A 16,934-nucleotide genomic window follows, 5' to 3' on the forward strand; every position below is an offset into this window, starting at 1 on the left:
ATACACGCACAAAGATTCTTTTAGTGGTTACTGATGGATTTAAAGTAGGCACTTTCAAACATCTTCCAGTCTGTAAGCAATGTATCTAAATGTCACAACAATGACAACAGCCAAGTAAGAATGAGATGTTTATAGGTCTGAGATAAGTATAATGAATGTACAACTTTCAAAATGCATATTCTGTTTGTAAGAACATAAAAAGTTATGTTCTCAGCTAAGCTTATATGGAATATTTTCCTCCTTTTTTGTTTCAGGAAGATTCAAAAAGTGAAGCAAGTGTAAAAATGTCTGCCAGTATCCATTGGAGACAGCAACTGAATTTTCAGGGGTGAGAAACCAACAATTCACAGACTGAGAAACCATTTGGTACATGATGGGACAGACATATTCTTACCAGCAGCCTATCTGCCATATTGATACTTTTGCATGGTCTGTGAGGGTTACAAATATCCAAATGGTTCTGGGTGGAAAAAGGGTTCCCTGACCCCGGAACAGCACCAACTCTGCAAATGGCAGCACCTGAGATCTCATTCCCCACTTGCTGACTGCTGAGGAATCTTCCAGCGGAAATAACAAAGGAGAGTAAGCAGCTAGGATAGGCGTCTTACCCTAGGCGTTACTTACCCGATGTTTCCAAGGTGATTTTGAATGGTGAAAGGTAATGGGACCGATGGATAATAGGCTGAAACGGACAAAGTTAACTCAAACTTTGCAAAAGCTGCAGAGCTGGAGAACAAAAGCTTCAATCTGCAAAATGAAAGCAGATGGAAACAGGGGCACACTTAGGCATTGTGAACTTAGGCACACATTATCTCTTTTCCTCCTCAAATGGGACAGATATGGAACAAGGTATTCTAATGGTTGAGTTTTTGTTGATTGTCCAACTTCTTCAATAATTGTTTACTGTTACAAGTTGAACTATATCTCCTCCAAAGTCATATGTTGAAGTGCTAACCCCCAATATCTCAGAATGTGACTTCTATTTGGAAACCAGGTCACTGAAAATTTAATTAAGATGAGGTTCAAGTACAAGGCCCTAAGTTCAATCCTCAGTACTTCCCTCCCATAAAAAAGATAGAAAACAAAGATGAATTTCTGATGGGAGTAGGGTAGGGCTTCATCTGTTATGACTGGAGTCCATGAGGAAAGAATACCCTGTGAACATGAAGGAAGACATCATATGCATTTACAAGACAAGGGATACCGGGTCTTGCCAGTGTACTACCAGAATAGAGGGGATTCTCCTCCTGCTCCTTAGAAATCAGCCTCACTTAAACCCTGATCTCAGATTTCTTGCTTCCAGAACTGTGAGACAACAAATTTCTTCTGCTTAAGCTGCCCAGGAAACGAATGCACTTACTCAGAATGCTTCATGTCTATGTGCATTAGGTTGTAATTTGGTCCCCATCTCTTTAAAAATTCAATCTCCTCTCCAAGGAGTCGACAATGTTTCACAACCAGTGAGAGTTCGTGAAGCATCTAGGGAAGAATAGTTCAAAACAATGATAAAATTCAATGTTTAATGGCCCTGTTATAACATCAAAAGTTTAAATAAGTGGATATATTTAATATTTCAGGACATTATTTTATATGTGGAATTTCTGTTTTGCTTATAGGGGAAGATACCACCCAGTTTCCTTTAAATATGCCTTATCAGATTTTACCTGGGGTACCTGATGCTGGGTTGTGCATTTCTTCTTCCAGGGTTCTTGTTCCTCGATGTATTGAAAGATAAGTTTATGGACTAAAAGGGAGGAAGGGGGAGCTTTTTCCTCTGGAGAAAGGAAAATCAAAAGCAGGATATTATTATTTATATATCATATATAAGGTAAGAATACTATGCTACATAAGCTAGAAATACCTCAAACTACTAGGTGCATAAGTTCTCCTTAAGTTTTGTTTCCAAAAATAATTAGAATATGGTAAATATAAAGTGCTCCTAGGAAACCTGAAGCCTAAACAGGCAGAACTGCATTTGGTTAAAATTGAGGGTTCAAAAGTAATGTAAGTCTGAGCTCAAAATCCTGGCTTTCGGTTGGGAATGTGGCATAGTGGTAGAGTGCTTGCCTAGCAGGCATGAAGCCCTGAGTTCGATTCCTCAGCACCACATAAAAAGAAAAAGCCAGATGTGGCGCTGTGGCTCAAGAGGTAGAGTGCTATCCTTGAGCAAAAGAAGCCAGGGACAGTGCCCAGGCCCTGAATCAAAGCCCCAGGACAAAAAAAAAAAAAAAAAGAAAGAAAAGAAATGAAATCCTGGCTTTCATTACTATGAAACTGATTCAAAACAAAACACTTAATTTTTTTTTTGCCAGTCCTGGGGCTTGAACTCAGGGCCTGAGCACTGTCCCTGGCTTCTTTTTGCTCAAGGCTAGCACTCTGCCACTTAAGCCATAGCGCCACTTCTGGCCTTTTCTACATATGTGGTGCTGAGGAATTGAACCCAGGGCTTCATGTATACGAGGCGAGCACTCTATCACTAGGCCATATGCCCAGCCCAACACTTGTATTTATGTAACTCATAAAATAGAAAAGAAGACCTACCTCACAGCATTGATCCAAATAGTACATGTTCCTGATAGAGACCAAGCACTTATAATAGTAATTTTCAAACATGAAAGCATATTATTAAGCATGGCTCAGGATCTGGTAATAATTTTTTAAGTAATGTCTTTCAAAATCTGCCCAGTATTTAGTTAGGATATAACCCAGGCAGGATTTTGTTTTTCATTTCTTTTTGCTGTTCCTGGGGCTTGAGCTGAGGGTCTGGGCACTGAGGCAGTCTTATGTCTAAATCACATTTTTTACCATTATGTTTTTGTTTATATTTAATTTAGTATGTGAAAAGAATTCCCCAAAAGTAATGTATCCTCATAAATAATTACAAACAAATATTTAGAGGCTTAACTATTTCCACTTACCATCTAACAGAGACTGAAAATCGACCTCAGCAATCTTCCTGTTAGCCTTGTCCAGGAAAGGAATCCCAGCTAAGAAGCAGACAAGAACAGTTACTTGTGGTTACTATTTCTCAGTCTTTTAGACTCCTTTCCCAGGTGGCAGGGTTTTCTCCTAAGCAGTTGAATGTTTATCCTTGACCATATTATTCTGTTTATGGTAAAGGCTCCCAAGATTGCTCAGCTACATTTGTTCCATAAGCATCTGAAGGACAACAAAGTAATTTAAATACAGCCATATTTGCTAAGGTCCCTTTCTTTTTGATCCTAACTTCTATGCACAAGTAATCTTTTTAAGAAAGCGTATAAGGGGGGCTGGGAATGTGGCTTAGTGGTAGAATACTCTTCTACCATGCATGAAGCCCTGGGTTCGATTCCTCAGTACCACATACACAGAAAAAGCCAGAAGTGGCGCTGTGGCTCAAGTAGCAGAGTGCTAGCTTTGAACAAAAAGAAGTCAGGGACAGTGCTCAGGTACTGAGTCAAAGACCTAGGACTGGCAAAAAAAAAAAAAAAATTACATAAGGAAGTTGGACACCAGTGCCATATGCCTGTAATCCTAGCTACTCAGGAGACTGAGATCTGAGGATCATGGTTCAAAGCCAGACCAATCCTTGGGTTCAAGCCCTAAAACTGGCAAAAAAAAAAAAAATTAGAAATAAAATCCTCACTCCAGATCCTACTGTTCTCTCCTGTCCTCCAAATTTAGATTCTTTTGTCTTTGTTAAATGCTTTAAGCATTTTCTGTTAGATACCAGAGATACTACAAGGAGAAAATAGACATGACCAAACCACATTCTCAAGAAGCCTTACAGTTTAGAAGTACATGCAGATACCCACCAGAATAAACCCACAGAACTACGCATTCTTTTTTTTTTTTTTGCCAGTCCTGGGCCTTGGACTCAGGGCCTGAGCACTGTTCCTGGCTTCTTCCCGCTCAAGGCTAGCACTCTGCCACTTGAGCCACAGCGCCACTTCTGGCCATTTTCTATATAAGTGGTGCTGGGGAATCGAACCCAGGGCTTCATGTATAGGAGACAAGCGCTCTTGCCACTAGGCCATATTCCCAGCCACAGAACTACACATTCTGGTAAGTGATATTAGGGAGAACTGCAGAGAACGGTGACAACACGTGACAGGAGAGCCTGTGGCATGTGCAGAGAGGGTCTACACAAAGGAACAATTAAAGCTTTCCTAAACAAGTGATTAACGGAGATGAGTTAGGATTTTTTATTTTATTTTATTATTATTATTTTATTTTATTTTTTTGCCATTCCTGGGCTCTGGACTCAGGGCCTGAGCACTGTCCCTGGTGCCACATCTGGCCGTTTTCTATATGTGTGATGCTGGGGAATCGAACCCAGGGCTTCACGTATAGGAGGCAAGCACTCTTGCCACTAGGCCATATTCCCAGCCCTGAGTTAGGATTTTATTAGTGAAGATGGAGGAAAGCTACCAGTTGAAGAAACATCAGTAGCTGGGAGCCAGTGGCTTACTTATCCTATAATCCTAGCTATGAAAGAAGCTGAGATATGAGGATTGCAATTCAAAGCCAGCCCAAGTAGAAAAGGCTGTGAGACTCTTATCTCCAATTAACCACCAGAAAACTGAAAGTGGTGCTGTGGCTCAAGTGGTAGAGAGCACTAGCCTTAATTTGAAGAGCTCAGACAACATCCAGGACCAGAGATCAAGTCCCATGACCAACAAAAAAAAAGGAAGAAAGGAAGAAAGAAACATCAGCATACAGTCCTGATGAAGCTATTCTCACCTGAGGGGTGGCCCATTTTCAGTCTATTAGAAGTCTATTTCTTTCCTTTCCCTTTTGCTACCAGGTATGGTAGCACACACCTGTAATCCCAGTACTCAGAGGCAACGACATGAGTGCCTTGAACTGCTGATCCTCCAGCCTCAGCCTCCTGAGTGCTGGGACTCCACGTATTTGCCACCATCCTCGGGTGTAAGATTCTTTTCCGTGCGGGGACAGCTCGGTGGAGGAACGTGAGCTTAGTCCACACAAGGCCCAGACCACCAAACCCCACGCATGCCACATCACCTATTGCCACTAAAATCCTAAAGCTTCTACTTTTTTTAATAGTATTTTCATTATGCTTTCACTCATTTATTAGTACTGTATGTAGTCAAAGATTTGTATTTATAGGGAGTTAAAAAAAATAACTTCTCTGCAGAGGTTTATTTTGCTTTTGCTACTTACCGAGTGCCTCTCCAAAGGTGAAGGTGAGTTTGATGGTGTCATAAACAAAGGTGAATACAGCTTGAGCGTCGCTCCACTCGGTAATCTCCCACTCAGATAAGCTAGAGAGAAGGAGGAAAAAGCCCTTTTTCCCTTCCAGTGCTGGAGACCAAGCCAAGCATTTGTATATATGCCTGGATGAGCTCTGCCTTTGGCTCAGAGAGGAAAAAAGACATTTCTGAAAGCACTCAAACAAAACCATTGGCAGTTACTGGCTTTTACCCACTGAATCAAGAGATGGCATTTCAGTTCAAATATTATGTACATAGAATCTTACGCCTTTAAAACAATTAAGAACTAGGCTGGGGGCTGGGGATATGGCCTAGTGGCAAGAGTGCCTGCCTCATGTACATGAGGCCCTGGGTTCGATTCCCCAGCACCACATATACTGAAAATGGCCAGAAGTGGCGCTGTGGCTCAAGTGGCAGAGTGCTAGCCTTGAGCAAAAAGAAGCCAGGGGGCTGGGGATATAGCCTAGTGGCAAGAGTGCCTGCCTCGGATACACGAGGCCCTAGGTTCGATTCCCCAGCACCACATATACAGAAAACGGCCAGAAGCGGCGCTGTGGCTCAAGTGGCAGAGTGCTAGCCTTGAGCGGGAAGAAGCCAGGGACAGTGCTCAGGCCCTGAGTCCAAGGCCCAGGACTGGCCAAAAAAAAAAAAAAAAAAAGCCAGGGACAGTGCTCAGGCCCTGAGTCCAAGCCCCAGGACTGACCAAAAAAATAAAATAAAATAAAAAAGAACTAGGCTGGGTGCCTGTAATCCTAGCTACTCAGAAGGCAGAGATTTGACAATCATGGTTCAAAGCCAGCCCGGGCAGGAAAGTCCATGAGACTCTTATCTCCAATGAACCACTAGAAAACAAGTGGCGCTGTGGCTCAAAGTGGCAGAGTGCTAGTCTTGAGCAACAAAGCCCAGGGACAGTGTCCAGGCCCTGAGTTCAAGCCCCACGACCAACCAAACAAAAGGAACGAACTCAAACTCGACTGATATGACAGAAATAAAAGTGCATGCAATAAAAACCGTTGATTTTTGTTGTTTTTAGCTAGGGTGTTGCTATAATACCTTACGCTGGCCTCAAATTCATAATTCTCCTACCTGAGCTTCATGAATGCAGGAATACTAGGCCTACACCACCACATCTAGCTTAAAAGTATTCTGGATTTTAACACCTTTCCATAGTTCTTCCACATGTATGTATATTTTCACCTTAGTTTTCAGTACACTGACTTTTTTTAAAAAAACAGGTTGATTCACTTTCTTATTCTTATATGAAAATCCTGTGTTGTAGCCCCAGCTGGGGCTGCACAGGGACTCTGGTGTGGATTTTCATAAAGATGGCCTGTAAATTCCTGATGAGGAGATTTGGTGAACACGGTCTCTTTCCCGAGGTCAGGGGTCAGGTGACTGTGGGTCTTGGAGATGGCATCAAAAGTGGCCTTGGCGAAGTTGCCAAGGTAGCAGTACAGCCCCTGGCTGAGGTGTAGCAGTCATCAATACCAGCCATCATCAACAGCTTCTTGGGGACGGGAGCTGAAACGATCCCAGTGTGTCTGGGGGCGGGGATGAGGCGCAGCAGCCCAGATCCCCAGCGGCCTGTCACCTTGCACGGGACAGTGTGGGGCTTGCCAATCGTGTTCCCCCCGTAGCCTCTCCGCACAGGGACGATGGAGAGCTTGGCCAGGATGATGGCCCCTCGGATGGCAGTGGCAACCTCCTCGGAGCACTGAATGCACAGACTGACATGGCCACTGTAGTCGCCAAGGGCTACAAATGCCTTGAACCTGGTGTGCTGGCCAGCTCGGGTTTGCTTTTGCACGGGCATGATCTTCAACACCTCATCCTTGAGGGACATCCCCGGAAGAGGTCTATAATCTCAGACTTCCTGATGGGCAGGGAGAAAAGACTTCATCTTCATGTCTCTCACGAGGTGGCCCAGTTGGCTGACAGGGATCCATTCCTTGTCCCTGGCCTTGCCTCCGTGAGCTCCAGGGCAGTGACCTCAGTCCCACAGGCTGCTACCAAAGCCTTCTGGGAAGCCATTATGGCCTCCCAAGCCTGGGCCCCCAGAGCTTCCCGCTGCACCAGTGTTGTCTGCCATTCAGTGTTTTCTCAGAGAAGAGGCCACTGACTTTGTTGGTGGTGGTGGTACCAGGGTTGGCACTCAGGGTCTCATGTTACTCAGCTAGTGCTATATCACATGAGCCACACTTCCAGTCCAGCTTTTTGCTGGTCAGAGATGGAGTCTTCTACCTGGTCTGGCTTGAACTACAATCATCTGGATTTCAGTCTCCTTGAGTAGCTAAGATTACAGGAGTGAGCCACCAGCAGTAGCTGCACCGGCGTTCTCTCTCTCTCTTTATAACTAAAGAGTTTAATAAAGTAATTTATTAGAATATAAATATTCTATAGCAATGACTCCATAAGGCTGCATTGTACTGAGAGACAAAGGATAAAAAGACAAACGATTCTAAAAGCAATACTTATAAAACCATTTGGTGAAAACCAACTCAACAACTCATGGGGGGAGAAGGGAAGGGAGAGGAGTAAGGTGGGGAAAAATGAGGGAGGAGGTAACAAGTTGGACGAAAAATGTACTCACTGCCTTATATATGAAACGGTAACCCCTCTGTTCTTCACTTTGACAATAAAGGGAAAAAAAGATTTTTTTTAAAAAAAGCCATTGCAGTCACTGGGTGGGAGGGTACATGCTTGTGGTCCCATCTTCTTGAGAGGCTGAGTGGGGTCTGCCCAAGCCCAAGAACTCAAGGTCAATACAGGCAACTCAGTGGCTGTTTCAAAATAAAACCAAACCCCAAAGCACCTCCGAGGAAAGCTATCACAATACTTTAAAAACAATCAACTGCTATAGTAGACTCGCACAACCACTAAGGCACAATACAAAACACAACCAATGACTTGCTTTTTCTTACCTCAACTGATTCAGTTGTTCTTCAGTTCTATTTATTTGCTTTTGCATAAAGTCTATTTGAGCAAGGGTCTGCTTTTTCTGCACCTCCACTTCTAATAGTGCTCTGCAAATAAAAGCAAGTATTCACAAAAAAGATAAGGTATTTGTTAAAGAAAATGGTTTATCATAAGAAGTTACATGCTAGATGATTCCCAGAGTGAGATAATAGTGTGGAGGTTTTAGAAACTTTAATGTAAAAGTGGGTCTACTTCAGAAAGGTATAAATCACTGTCTCCCAAATTAGGGTCCATGAAAATTCCTTTTGGGGTTCCATGTCTTATATTAAAATGCTTATTAAACTGGGCACTGGTGGCTCACGCCGGTAATTCTAGCGACTCGGGGCTGAGATCTGAGGGTGGTGGTTGGAAGCCAGCACGGGCATGAAAAAAATCCGTGACACTCTGGTCTCCAATTAACCACCAGAAAACTGGATGTGGAGCTGTAGCTCAAAATGGTAGAGCACCAGCCTGGAGCAAAAGAGCTCACAGATAGCGCCCAGGTCATGACTTCAAGCCCCATGATTGACAAAAAAAAATACTAATTATTATTGTTGCAATTTATTCTTTTCACTTTTTCTAATAAAAATACAAGCATAATGAAGGTCATGGTCATATGAACATCCACTTCAAAGGTGAGACATGTCATAAGTTCCTCCTACATTTAAAGTTTTGTTAGCATTAAACAGAACTTATGCTTTGTGCCTAACCATTCTGTTGACAAATTAATTTCACATGAACATTACCACCTGCTATATTAATATCATCAACTGGGATTTTACTGGTTTTGCCATAGTTTATAATTTCTTTTAGTTGTACAGTTGAATATGATTCATAAGGCTAAGAAATAGGTGCTTCATCTCATATTTATACATATTGAGTTACAATATGAAAATAACTTAGTGCTTTTTTTTCTTTCCTTGGGAAGTGCTAGAGTTTGAACTTAGGACCTTAGCTGGTGCTCTACCACTAGAGCCGCACTTTCATCCTCATTCTTTAAAAAGCTCTGGGTAATATGTAAGTGTGAGAAATACTGCCTTGGACTAATGCACTGAAGCAGTAAGTATTTCAAAAAGACTGTTGACCGCAATGTCCTCTAGGGACAATGCAAAGAGTAGCAGAACCCTGAGTCACCCTCAGTGAACACTCATGTCCCCCAGCCTCGAAAGTCTCTAGAGGCAAGAAAGTCATTAACTTAGCTAAGGTTCTGCATCGCTCTCCTCTCTCTCTCCCTCCACTTGCATTCAGGTGCTCTGTTACTTGAGATCTTTCCCCAGCAGCATTACATATTCTAACACAAACCCAGGACAGACTGACCTCTCAAGTTCTTTCTCTTCTGTTTTCAGCTGTTTGAGTTCTATGGAAAGAAAAACAATGCATAGAATGGATACTCCTTTCTTTTTTTTTTTTTTTTGCCAGTCCTAGGGCTTGAACTCAGTACCTGGGCTGTGTACACCCTGACCCTCTCTGTGCTCAAGGCCCTAGCACCACTTCCAGCTTTTTCTGTGTATTTGTGGTACTGAGGAATTGAACCGAGGACTTCATGCATGCTAGGCAAGCACTCTACCACTAAGCCACAGTCCCAGCCCCTGGATACTCTTAAGATGCCACATATATCATCTGTTTTATTGAAAATTCTGACTTAATCTCATCTGAAAATAATCAACAAATGCTAACCAGATTTCCCCCACCAATTATCTCTGACTCAGTTACCATTCTCTGCAGCTCTCATTTGAGAATTCCATTCATCCACAGAATTATCTTTCTCTTCATTCTCCAAATTCTTAGTTTCTAGAATAGACAGCATGCATTAAAATAATTAAGTAAAATTTAGTTATTAAACATCAGAGATGAAAATAATAGATGGTCTCCAAGTGAAATATTAGGACTATTTCACAAACACCCATGATCCTCTTCATCAATAAAGCACTAAACTGAAATTACTTGATTTTTTTTTTTTTTGCCAGTACTGGGCCTTGAACTCAGGGCTTGAGCACTGTCCCTGAGCTTCTTTTGCTCAAGGCTAGCACTCTGCCACTTGAGCCACAGCATGACTTCTAGAATTTTTCTGTGTAGGTGGTAGTGAGGAATCAAACTCAGGGCTTCATGCATGCTAGGCAAGCACTCTACCACCAGGTCACATTCCCAGACCTACTTGATATTTTTATTCTTTTTGTTTTTTCATTGAGCTTTGTTTTATTCAAACATAAATTCCAAGAATATTATTATTCTTGTTGTTGAAACAAGATCTCACTATGTAGCCCAGGCTGATCTGAACCTTTGCAGCTCCTCCTTCTTACATTTCCTAGCGTGATGGATTAAAGGTATGGGCTACCATACCCGAGGGCCTGGGAATGTGGTTTAGAGGTAGAGTGCTTGCTTGCCTTGCATGTATGAAGCCCTGGGTTTGATTCCTCAGCACCACATAAACAAAAAAAGCCAGGAGTGGAGCTGTGGCTCAAGTGGTAGAGTGCTAACCTTGAGCAAAAAGAAGCCAGGGATAGTGCTTAGTCCGAGTTCAAGACCCAGGACTGACTAAATAAATAAATAAATAAATAACAGATGATATGATCTAAATGCTACACCAGCTGTTAAGAGGCCGAAGAGGAGCAAAAAGGAACAGTAAGGAGGAAAAAACAAGGTGAGGGTGTGCAAGTATAAAGAAGGTTAGTTTCAGGAAGTGCTCAAATAGGTCAAGGTGGGTAGGGGCTGGGAAGAATCACATCTGTGATCCCTGAGAAGGCAGGTTCAGAAAGCAAAACAAGTGGTGATTATGAGTGGCCAACTGAAAGGTAAGACAATTTTCATATGGAGAGAGAGAGAGAGAGAGAGCAAGTCATTTATTGAAAAACACAAGATTATGATATAGGATGTTATGACTAGCTTTCCCAAGAGACTCATTATCTTGGGCATCTCTATTGTGTTATAGATTATCATAATGAAAGAATTTTAATTTGCTCTAATTTAAGGTCTGAAGCTGCTCTAATTTCAGGTCTCAAGGTGCGAATGCAGCATAGTAAGACCAACAATCTCTACTGCAGGGAGATATTTAGATAAAACTAAATATTATTATATTTTTCCTATTATGGTAGTTTGAACTCAGAACCTCATGCTTGCTAGTTCTACCAGTTAACCCACGCTCCCAGCCCAGAGATAAAATTAAATGTTATTTTGGAAAAGCACTTATTTATTTACTTTTCATGGGTGCTCTACCACTGAACTACATACTTATCTCCTGTAGGAAAGTATTAAAATACTTACCTACTTCCACTTCAGTGAGACAGTGACTGATCTTCTTAAGTATGGTGTCCATCTCATTCATCTTTATCTCGAGTTTCTCTCTCTCATTCTAAACACAAAACATGACATATTGTAAAGTCGAACTCTCAAATAAGACTTTATAAGTGTTCTAAATTGCTGATAAGACTGCTAGGTCACAATCATGAACAAATTTTAAAATAAGATCAAAATTCAAATCTGGAGCAGAAAAAAATTGAAAAAGCAGCCGGACACTGGTGGGTCACACCTGTAATCTAGCTGCTCAGGAGGCTGAGATGTGAGGATCACAGTTCAAAGCCAGCCTGGGTAGGAAAGTCTATGAGACTCTTATCTCTAATTAGTCACAGAAAAAGACAAAAGAGGCGCTGTGGCGCAAGTGGTAGAGTGCTAGCCTTGAGCACAAGAAGCTCAGGGACAGCGCTCAGGCCCTGAGTTCAAGGCCTGGACTGGCCAAAAAAAGAAAGAAAAAACACAGGTAAATAAGAGCTAGTTTTGTATTTTCTTTTACTATATGCCATAATATTTCTAGGTTTCACGATTTATAGGACATTAATATTTAATGTACCAAAGAAATTCTTAAGAATGTTGTCAATGGTCAGATATGGAAAGCACTAGAACATTTTTATTTTCAGTCTTCTTTAAATGTATGTATATAATGTATATATAACAGATTTTTAGTTATTTATTTATCTTTGGTGGGGCAGGGGATTGAACCTAGGCCTCAAGAACGCTAGGTAAAGCACTCCATACTAAGCGACATCCACCCTATGCAAATGTTTAAAAAGTTATCATTTTGGAAGTGCTACTCTAAATATATTATACACATTCACCACTGGGTATGGGTCTGAGGAAGATAAAAGTTCAATCTGTCACAACAGGAGAACAGAATCCAATATACTTTATTTCAATAAATGTATAATGTATAACAATATCTGAAATGAGGTGAATATTCCAGCATACTTCAGATGCCACAGTTTGTCAGTTTGACTAACTCAAATACGTCTCTTATAAACAATTGTTTTTGCCCAAGTCTCATTCTCTAGTGTGTTAAGGAACATTCTTCCCAGTTTACAACCATTATAAAATAATTTTAATAGCTGTTTCTATGTAGTAATTGCATCATATTACCTGAGCTGACTGCACCAGCTTGTTGTACAGAGCCACCTTTCCTTGGTGAGTGAAGACTTTGGTCATCTTGGTTGAACGAGATTTAATTTTGTTAAGATAAGTTCCAAAGGCTTTCAGCTATAAGAGAGAGGGAAAAGAGTGTATAGACTGCAGTAAAACAAACTCGTGGGGCAACTAAGCAGCTTGAGAAGACAAGTTCAACATGCAATGCTTTTCCCTGTTCCTGACTGCGATCCTAAGTCTGACATCTGTCATTTACACATTTAATTCCATATCCTTGTTTAAGAACAGAACCAAATATTTCAGTTTTGACTGCTGCCTTTAATTTACTTATTCAGATTATACATTAGGAAAGGATATGCTATTAGTAAAACAAACAAAACAAAAACTCAATCTATTAGAATACATAAAAATATTAATTAGAATGTTTTCATTTAAATCTAAGTAAAAAGCAAACAATGAAGTTCAAATATAATTACCAAGTCATAGTTACTTATCCCAAGTAAATGTTCTTTATGTCTAAATGTCTGTATTGATTTTTACTCAGAAAATGAGACTAAAATACCTCTTCATCAGAGTAGTGTCTCATTTTTTCCCACAGGTTCCTATTTACGTCAGTCAACAGTTTATCTTGGTTCAATGCAGAAATCTTTAATCTAAAATACAGAGAAGTTAGTACATGGTCTGGAAGTCAGCTTGAATGAACTGATTCAGATCTACAGATTTTAGTTCTTTCTGGATTTTTTTTTTTTTTTTTTTTTTGCCAGTCCTGGGCCTTGGACTCAGGGCCTGAGCACTGTCCCTGGCTTCTTTTTGCTCAAGGCTAGCACTCTGCCACTTGAGCCACGGCGCCACTTCTGGCCATTTTCTGTATATGTGGTGCTGGGGAATCCAACCCAGGGCTTCATGTATACAAGGCAAGTGCTCTTGCCACGAAGCTATATCCCCAGCCCCTTGTTTTGTTTTTTGATTGCTTGCAGTACTAGGGTTTTTGTTTGTGGTTTTTTTTATTTGCCAGTCCTGGGCTTGGACTCAGGGCCTGAGCACTGTCCCTGGCTTCTTTTTGCTCAAGGACAGCACTCTACCTCTTGAGCCACAGTGCCACTTCTGGCCGTTTTCTGTATATGTGGTACTGGGGAATCGAACCCAGGGCTTCATGTATATGAGCCAAGCACTCTTGCCTCTAGGCCATATTCCCAGCCCCAGTACTAGGGTTTGCAGACAAGACTTTGAGCTTACTAGACAGGCACTGTGCCACTTGCAGCATGCCCCTAGCTTAGAATCTTACATTTGTTCAGGGCTAGCTTTGGAACATGATCCTCCTACCTTCTCTAGTAGCTGGGATTTCAAGCATGAGCCACCTCACGTATTGATTGAGATGGAGGTCTAACGAGCTTTTTCCCTGGGTGAGCCCTGAATCTCATTCTTGTTTTTTGCCTCCAGAGTAGCTGAGACTATAAGTAAACCACTGTGCTGGGCTTGTGACACCTTTTCATTCTTGGTGATAGTGGGGTTTGACCTCAGGGCCCCAGGATTGTTAAGCAGGTGCTCTACCCCCTGAATCATTCTTCTTCTTGTTTCTATTGGTTATTTTCAAGATAGGTTCTCACTTTAGCGGCCTGGGCAGGTATGGACTGTAATCTAACTCTGTGTGTTCCTTCGTGTTGTTGGGATTACAGGTATGTGCCACTATATATAGCTAGTGTGGTTCCCCACAGTGTAGGATGAGAGTACATGCCAGCCAGCCTGAAGAGTGATTGAGATGGGATCTCTCCAACTTTTTGTTTTGCCTGAGCTAGCCTTGATTTATGATCAATTACCCAATCTCTACCTTTCAAGTTGCTAGGATTACAGGATTGAGTCACAAAAAAAATTTCCTTTCTTTTTTTTTGTTAGTTGTGGGCTTAAATTCAGGGCCTGGGCACAGCGCTGTCCCTGAGCTCTTTTGGTCAAGGCTAACACTTTACCATCTTGAGTCACAGAACCACTTCCTACAAAAATATACTGTATGTACTATTCCTAGTATTCATTCCAACCTGCTGGGTGAGTGATATCACTCTTTACAGATGTGGAAATAAAGGCTAACTGACATACACAAGACTACACAATTAGAGCTGTATCCAGGATTGAGTTTTAGTATGTCTGACTACAAAGCAAAAACCCTTCTCTCACATGTTTTCCTCCAATTAATACCATCAACTTTTTCTCATGTCAGTTTATTATAATTAAAATGTTACCACAAAGACAATTTGCCTATCAAAGTTCCCAGAAAACAAAACAGAAAAAGCATGCAGAAAAGAAATGAAAACTTTCTTACGCTTCAATCTTTTGACGAAGAAGCTCACAGTCTTCTCTATAAATCTCTATCTTGGGTCCATACACATATTGTCTTAACATGAGGTCTTCTGGAGTAGGTGATATATTGGTAGTAAACTGCAAAAACAACAAGTTCCTCAGAACTGGTATCTTGAGGGTTAAATCCATGAACAAGAATGAATTCAAGGCCAGGGCACTTATGGTTCATGCCTGTAGTCCTATCTACTCAGAACTGAGACCTGAGACATGTGACTGAAGCCAGTCCTGGCAGGAAAATTCCTGACACTCTTACTTCCAATCAACTACCTGAAAACCATTAGTGGTGCTGTGGTTCAAAGTGATAGAGCACTAGTAGTCTTAAGTGTAAAAGCTCAGGCACAGTGCCCAGTCCCTAAGTTCAAACCCCATGACTGACAAAAGGAAAAGAGAAGAATGAATTTAAGTTTCAGCATGTCTGCTTTTTTTTTAGTTATACAAAGAATGCTGAGGGTTTAGTCATTAGTAAGGTGCCTGAGGACCTAAGTTCTATTATCACACTGCAAACAAACAAACAAGAAAACTCTTATCCAGGGCTAGATATGCTGGGCATGGTGACATACTTGTAACCCCATTACTTTGGAGGCTGAAATAAAAGAATAAATGTTTGAGGCCAGATCAAGTGAAAGTTAGCCCATCTCACAGGGTACTGGTGGCTAACACCTATAATCCTAGCTACTCAGGAGGCTGAGAGCTGAGGATTATGGTTTGAAGCCTGCCAGGGCAAGAAAGTCCGTGATACTAACTCCAATTAACCCCCCGAAAACCAGAAGTGATACTGTGGATCCAAGTGGCAGAGCGCTAGTCTTGAGCAAAAGAGCTCAGGGACAGTGCCCAGACCCTGAGTTCAAGCCCCACAACCAAGAAAAAGGAAAAAGAACATCCTGAAGAGCTGTGGCTCAAGTGTTAGAGCACTAGCCTTGAGCACAAAGCTCAGGGACAGCGCTCAGGCCCTGAGTTCAAGCTACAGGCCAGCACACACACAAAAGAAGAAAGTTAGCCTATCTCAATAAACAAGCCAAGAATGATGATATATGCCTGTAATCCCAGTTACTCAGGAGAAAAGGTAAGGAGATTGAAGTTTGAGGTCATTGTAGCAAAATTCAAAACTATATCTGAAACACAGCAAAAGTGGACAAGGAGTGTGGATCAAGTGGTAGAGTGCTTGCCTAGTAAATATGAAGTCTTAAATTCAATCCTCAGTACTGCCTCCCCCCAAAAAGTTATCCAAATAAAAATTATTAAATTCACAGTTAGGTACAAGCCAGAACTTTAATTTATGGCTGATTTCAAAGTCCATTCCTTTACAGATTTTAGGGGAACCAAAGCTACTTACTTACATAGAAGTAGAAAATGGTTTAAAGCTGGCTTTGGTAGCTTATTCTTATAATTCTTCTATTCAGGAGGCTGAGCTCTATGGAGCTTGGTTCAAAGCTTACCTGGGCAGAAAAGTTGGAGTTTTTTTATCTCCAATTAACCAGCAAAAGAAACAAAAGTGGAACTGTGACTCAAGTGAGCATGTGAGGCCCTGAGTTCAAGCCCCAGGACTGGCACAAAGAAGGAAAGCAGGAAAGAAGGGAGGGAGGGAGGGAGGAAGGGAAGGAAAGAAAGAAGAAAACAATAGGATACTTCTGCTATACTTTTTTAGTGGGGCTTGAACTCAGGGCCTAGGTACTTTCCCTAGCTCTTTTGCTCAAGGCTAGTGCTCTACCACGTTGAGCTACAGCACCACTTCCAGTTTTCTGGTGGTTAATTGGAGCTAAGAGTCTCACAGATTTTCCTGTCCAGGCTGGTTTTGAAACACAGTCCTCAGATCTCAGCCTCCTGAGTAGCTAGGATTACAGGTGTGAGCCACTAGTGCTCCCAGCTTACACCTGGATTTTTGTAATGCAGGAAAGAATTTTTTTTATTTTTTTTTGCCAGTCCTGGGGCTTGGACTCAGGGCCTGAGCACTGTCCCTGGCTTCTTCTTGCTCAAGGCTAGCACTCTACCACTTGAGCCACA

General features: G+C 41.6%; 1 protein-coding gene across 2 annotated transcripts in view; it reads right to left on the reverse strand.

The window, feature by feature from the left end:
• The window catches only part of Knl1 (kinetochore scaffold 1), a 38,756-nt gene that overhangs the window by 987 nt on the left and 20,835 nt on the right, over window positions 1–16,934 (reverse strand). For both annotated transcript variants that reach the window (XM_048332438.1, XM_048332437.1), the window contains exons 13-24: window positions 14,896–15,011; window positions 13,144–13,234; window positions 12,579–12,695; window positions 11,433–11,520; window positions 9,885–9,962; window positions 9,489–9,528; window positions 8,138–8,239; window positions 5,167–5,267; window positions 2,919–2,987; window positions 1,665–1,774; window positions 1,361–1,479; window positions 625–747 (exon numbers count right to left, since the gene is read on the reverse strand). In XM_048332438.1, coding sequence (XP_048188395.1) covers window positions 625–747; window positions 1,361–1,479; window positions 1,665–1,774; window positions 2,919–2,987; window positions 5,167–5,267; window positions 8,138–8,239; window positions 9,489–9,528; window positions 9,885–9,962; window positions 11,433–11,520; window positions 12,579–12,695; window positions 13,144–13,234; window positions 14,896–15,011 — 1,154 coding nt within the window. The remainder of the gene's footprint in view (window positions 1–624; window positions 748–1,360; window positions 1,480–1,664; window positions 1,775–2,918; window positions 2,988–5,166; window positions 5,268–8,137; window positions 8,240–9,488; window positions 9,529–9,884; window positions 9,963–11,432; window positions 11,521–12,578; window positions 12,696–13,143; window positions 13,235–14,895; window positions 15,012–16,934) is intronic.

Source organism: Perognathus longimembris, chromosome 23 (genome assembly GCF_023159225.1).
Source record: "Perognathus longimembris pacificus isolate PPM17 chromosome 23, ASM2315922v1, whole genome shotgun sequence".
In the NCBI taxonomy this organism is placed as follows: domain Eukaryota; kingdom Metazoa; phylum Chordata; class Mammalia; order Rodentia; family Heteromyidae; genus Perognathus; species Perognathus longimembris.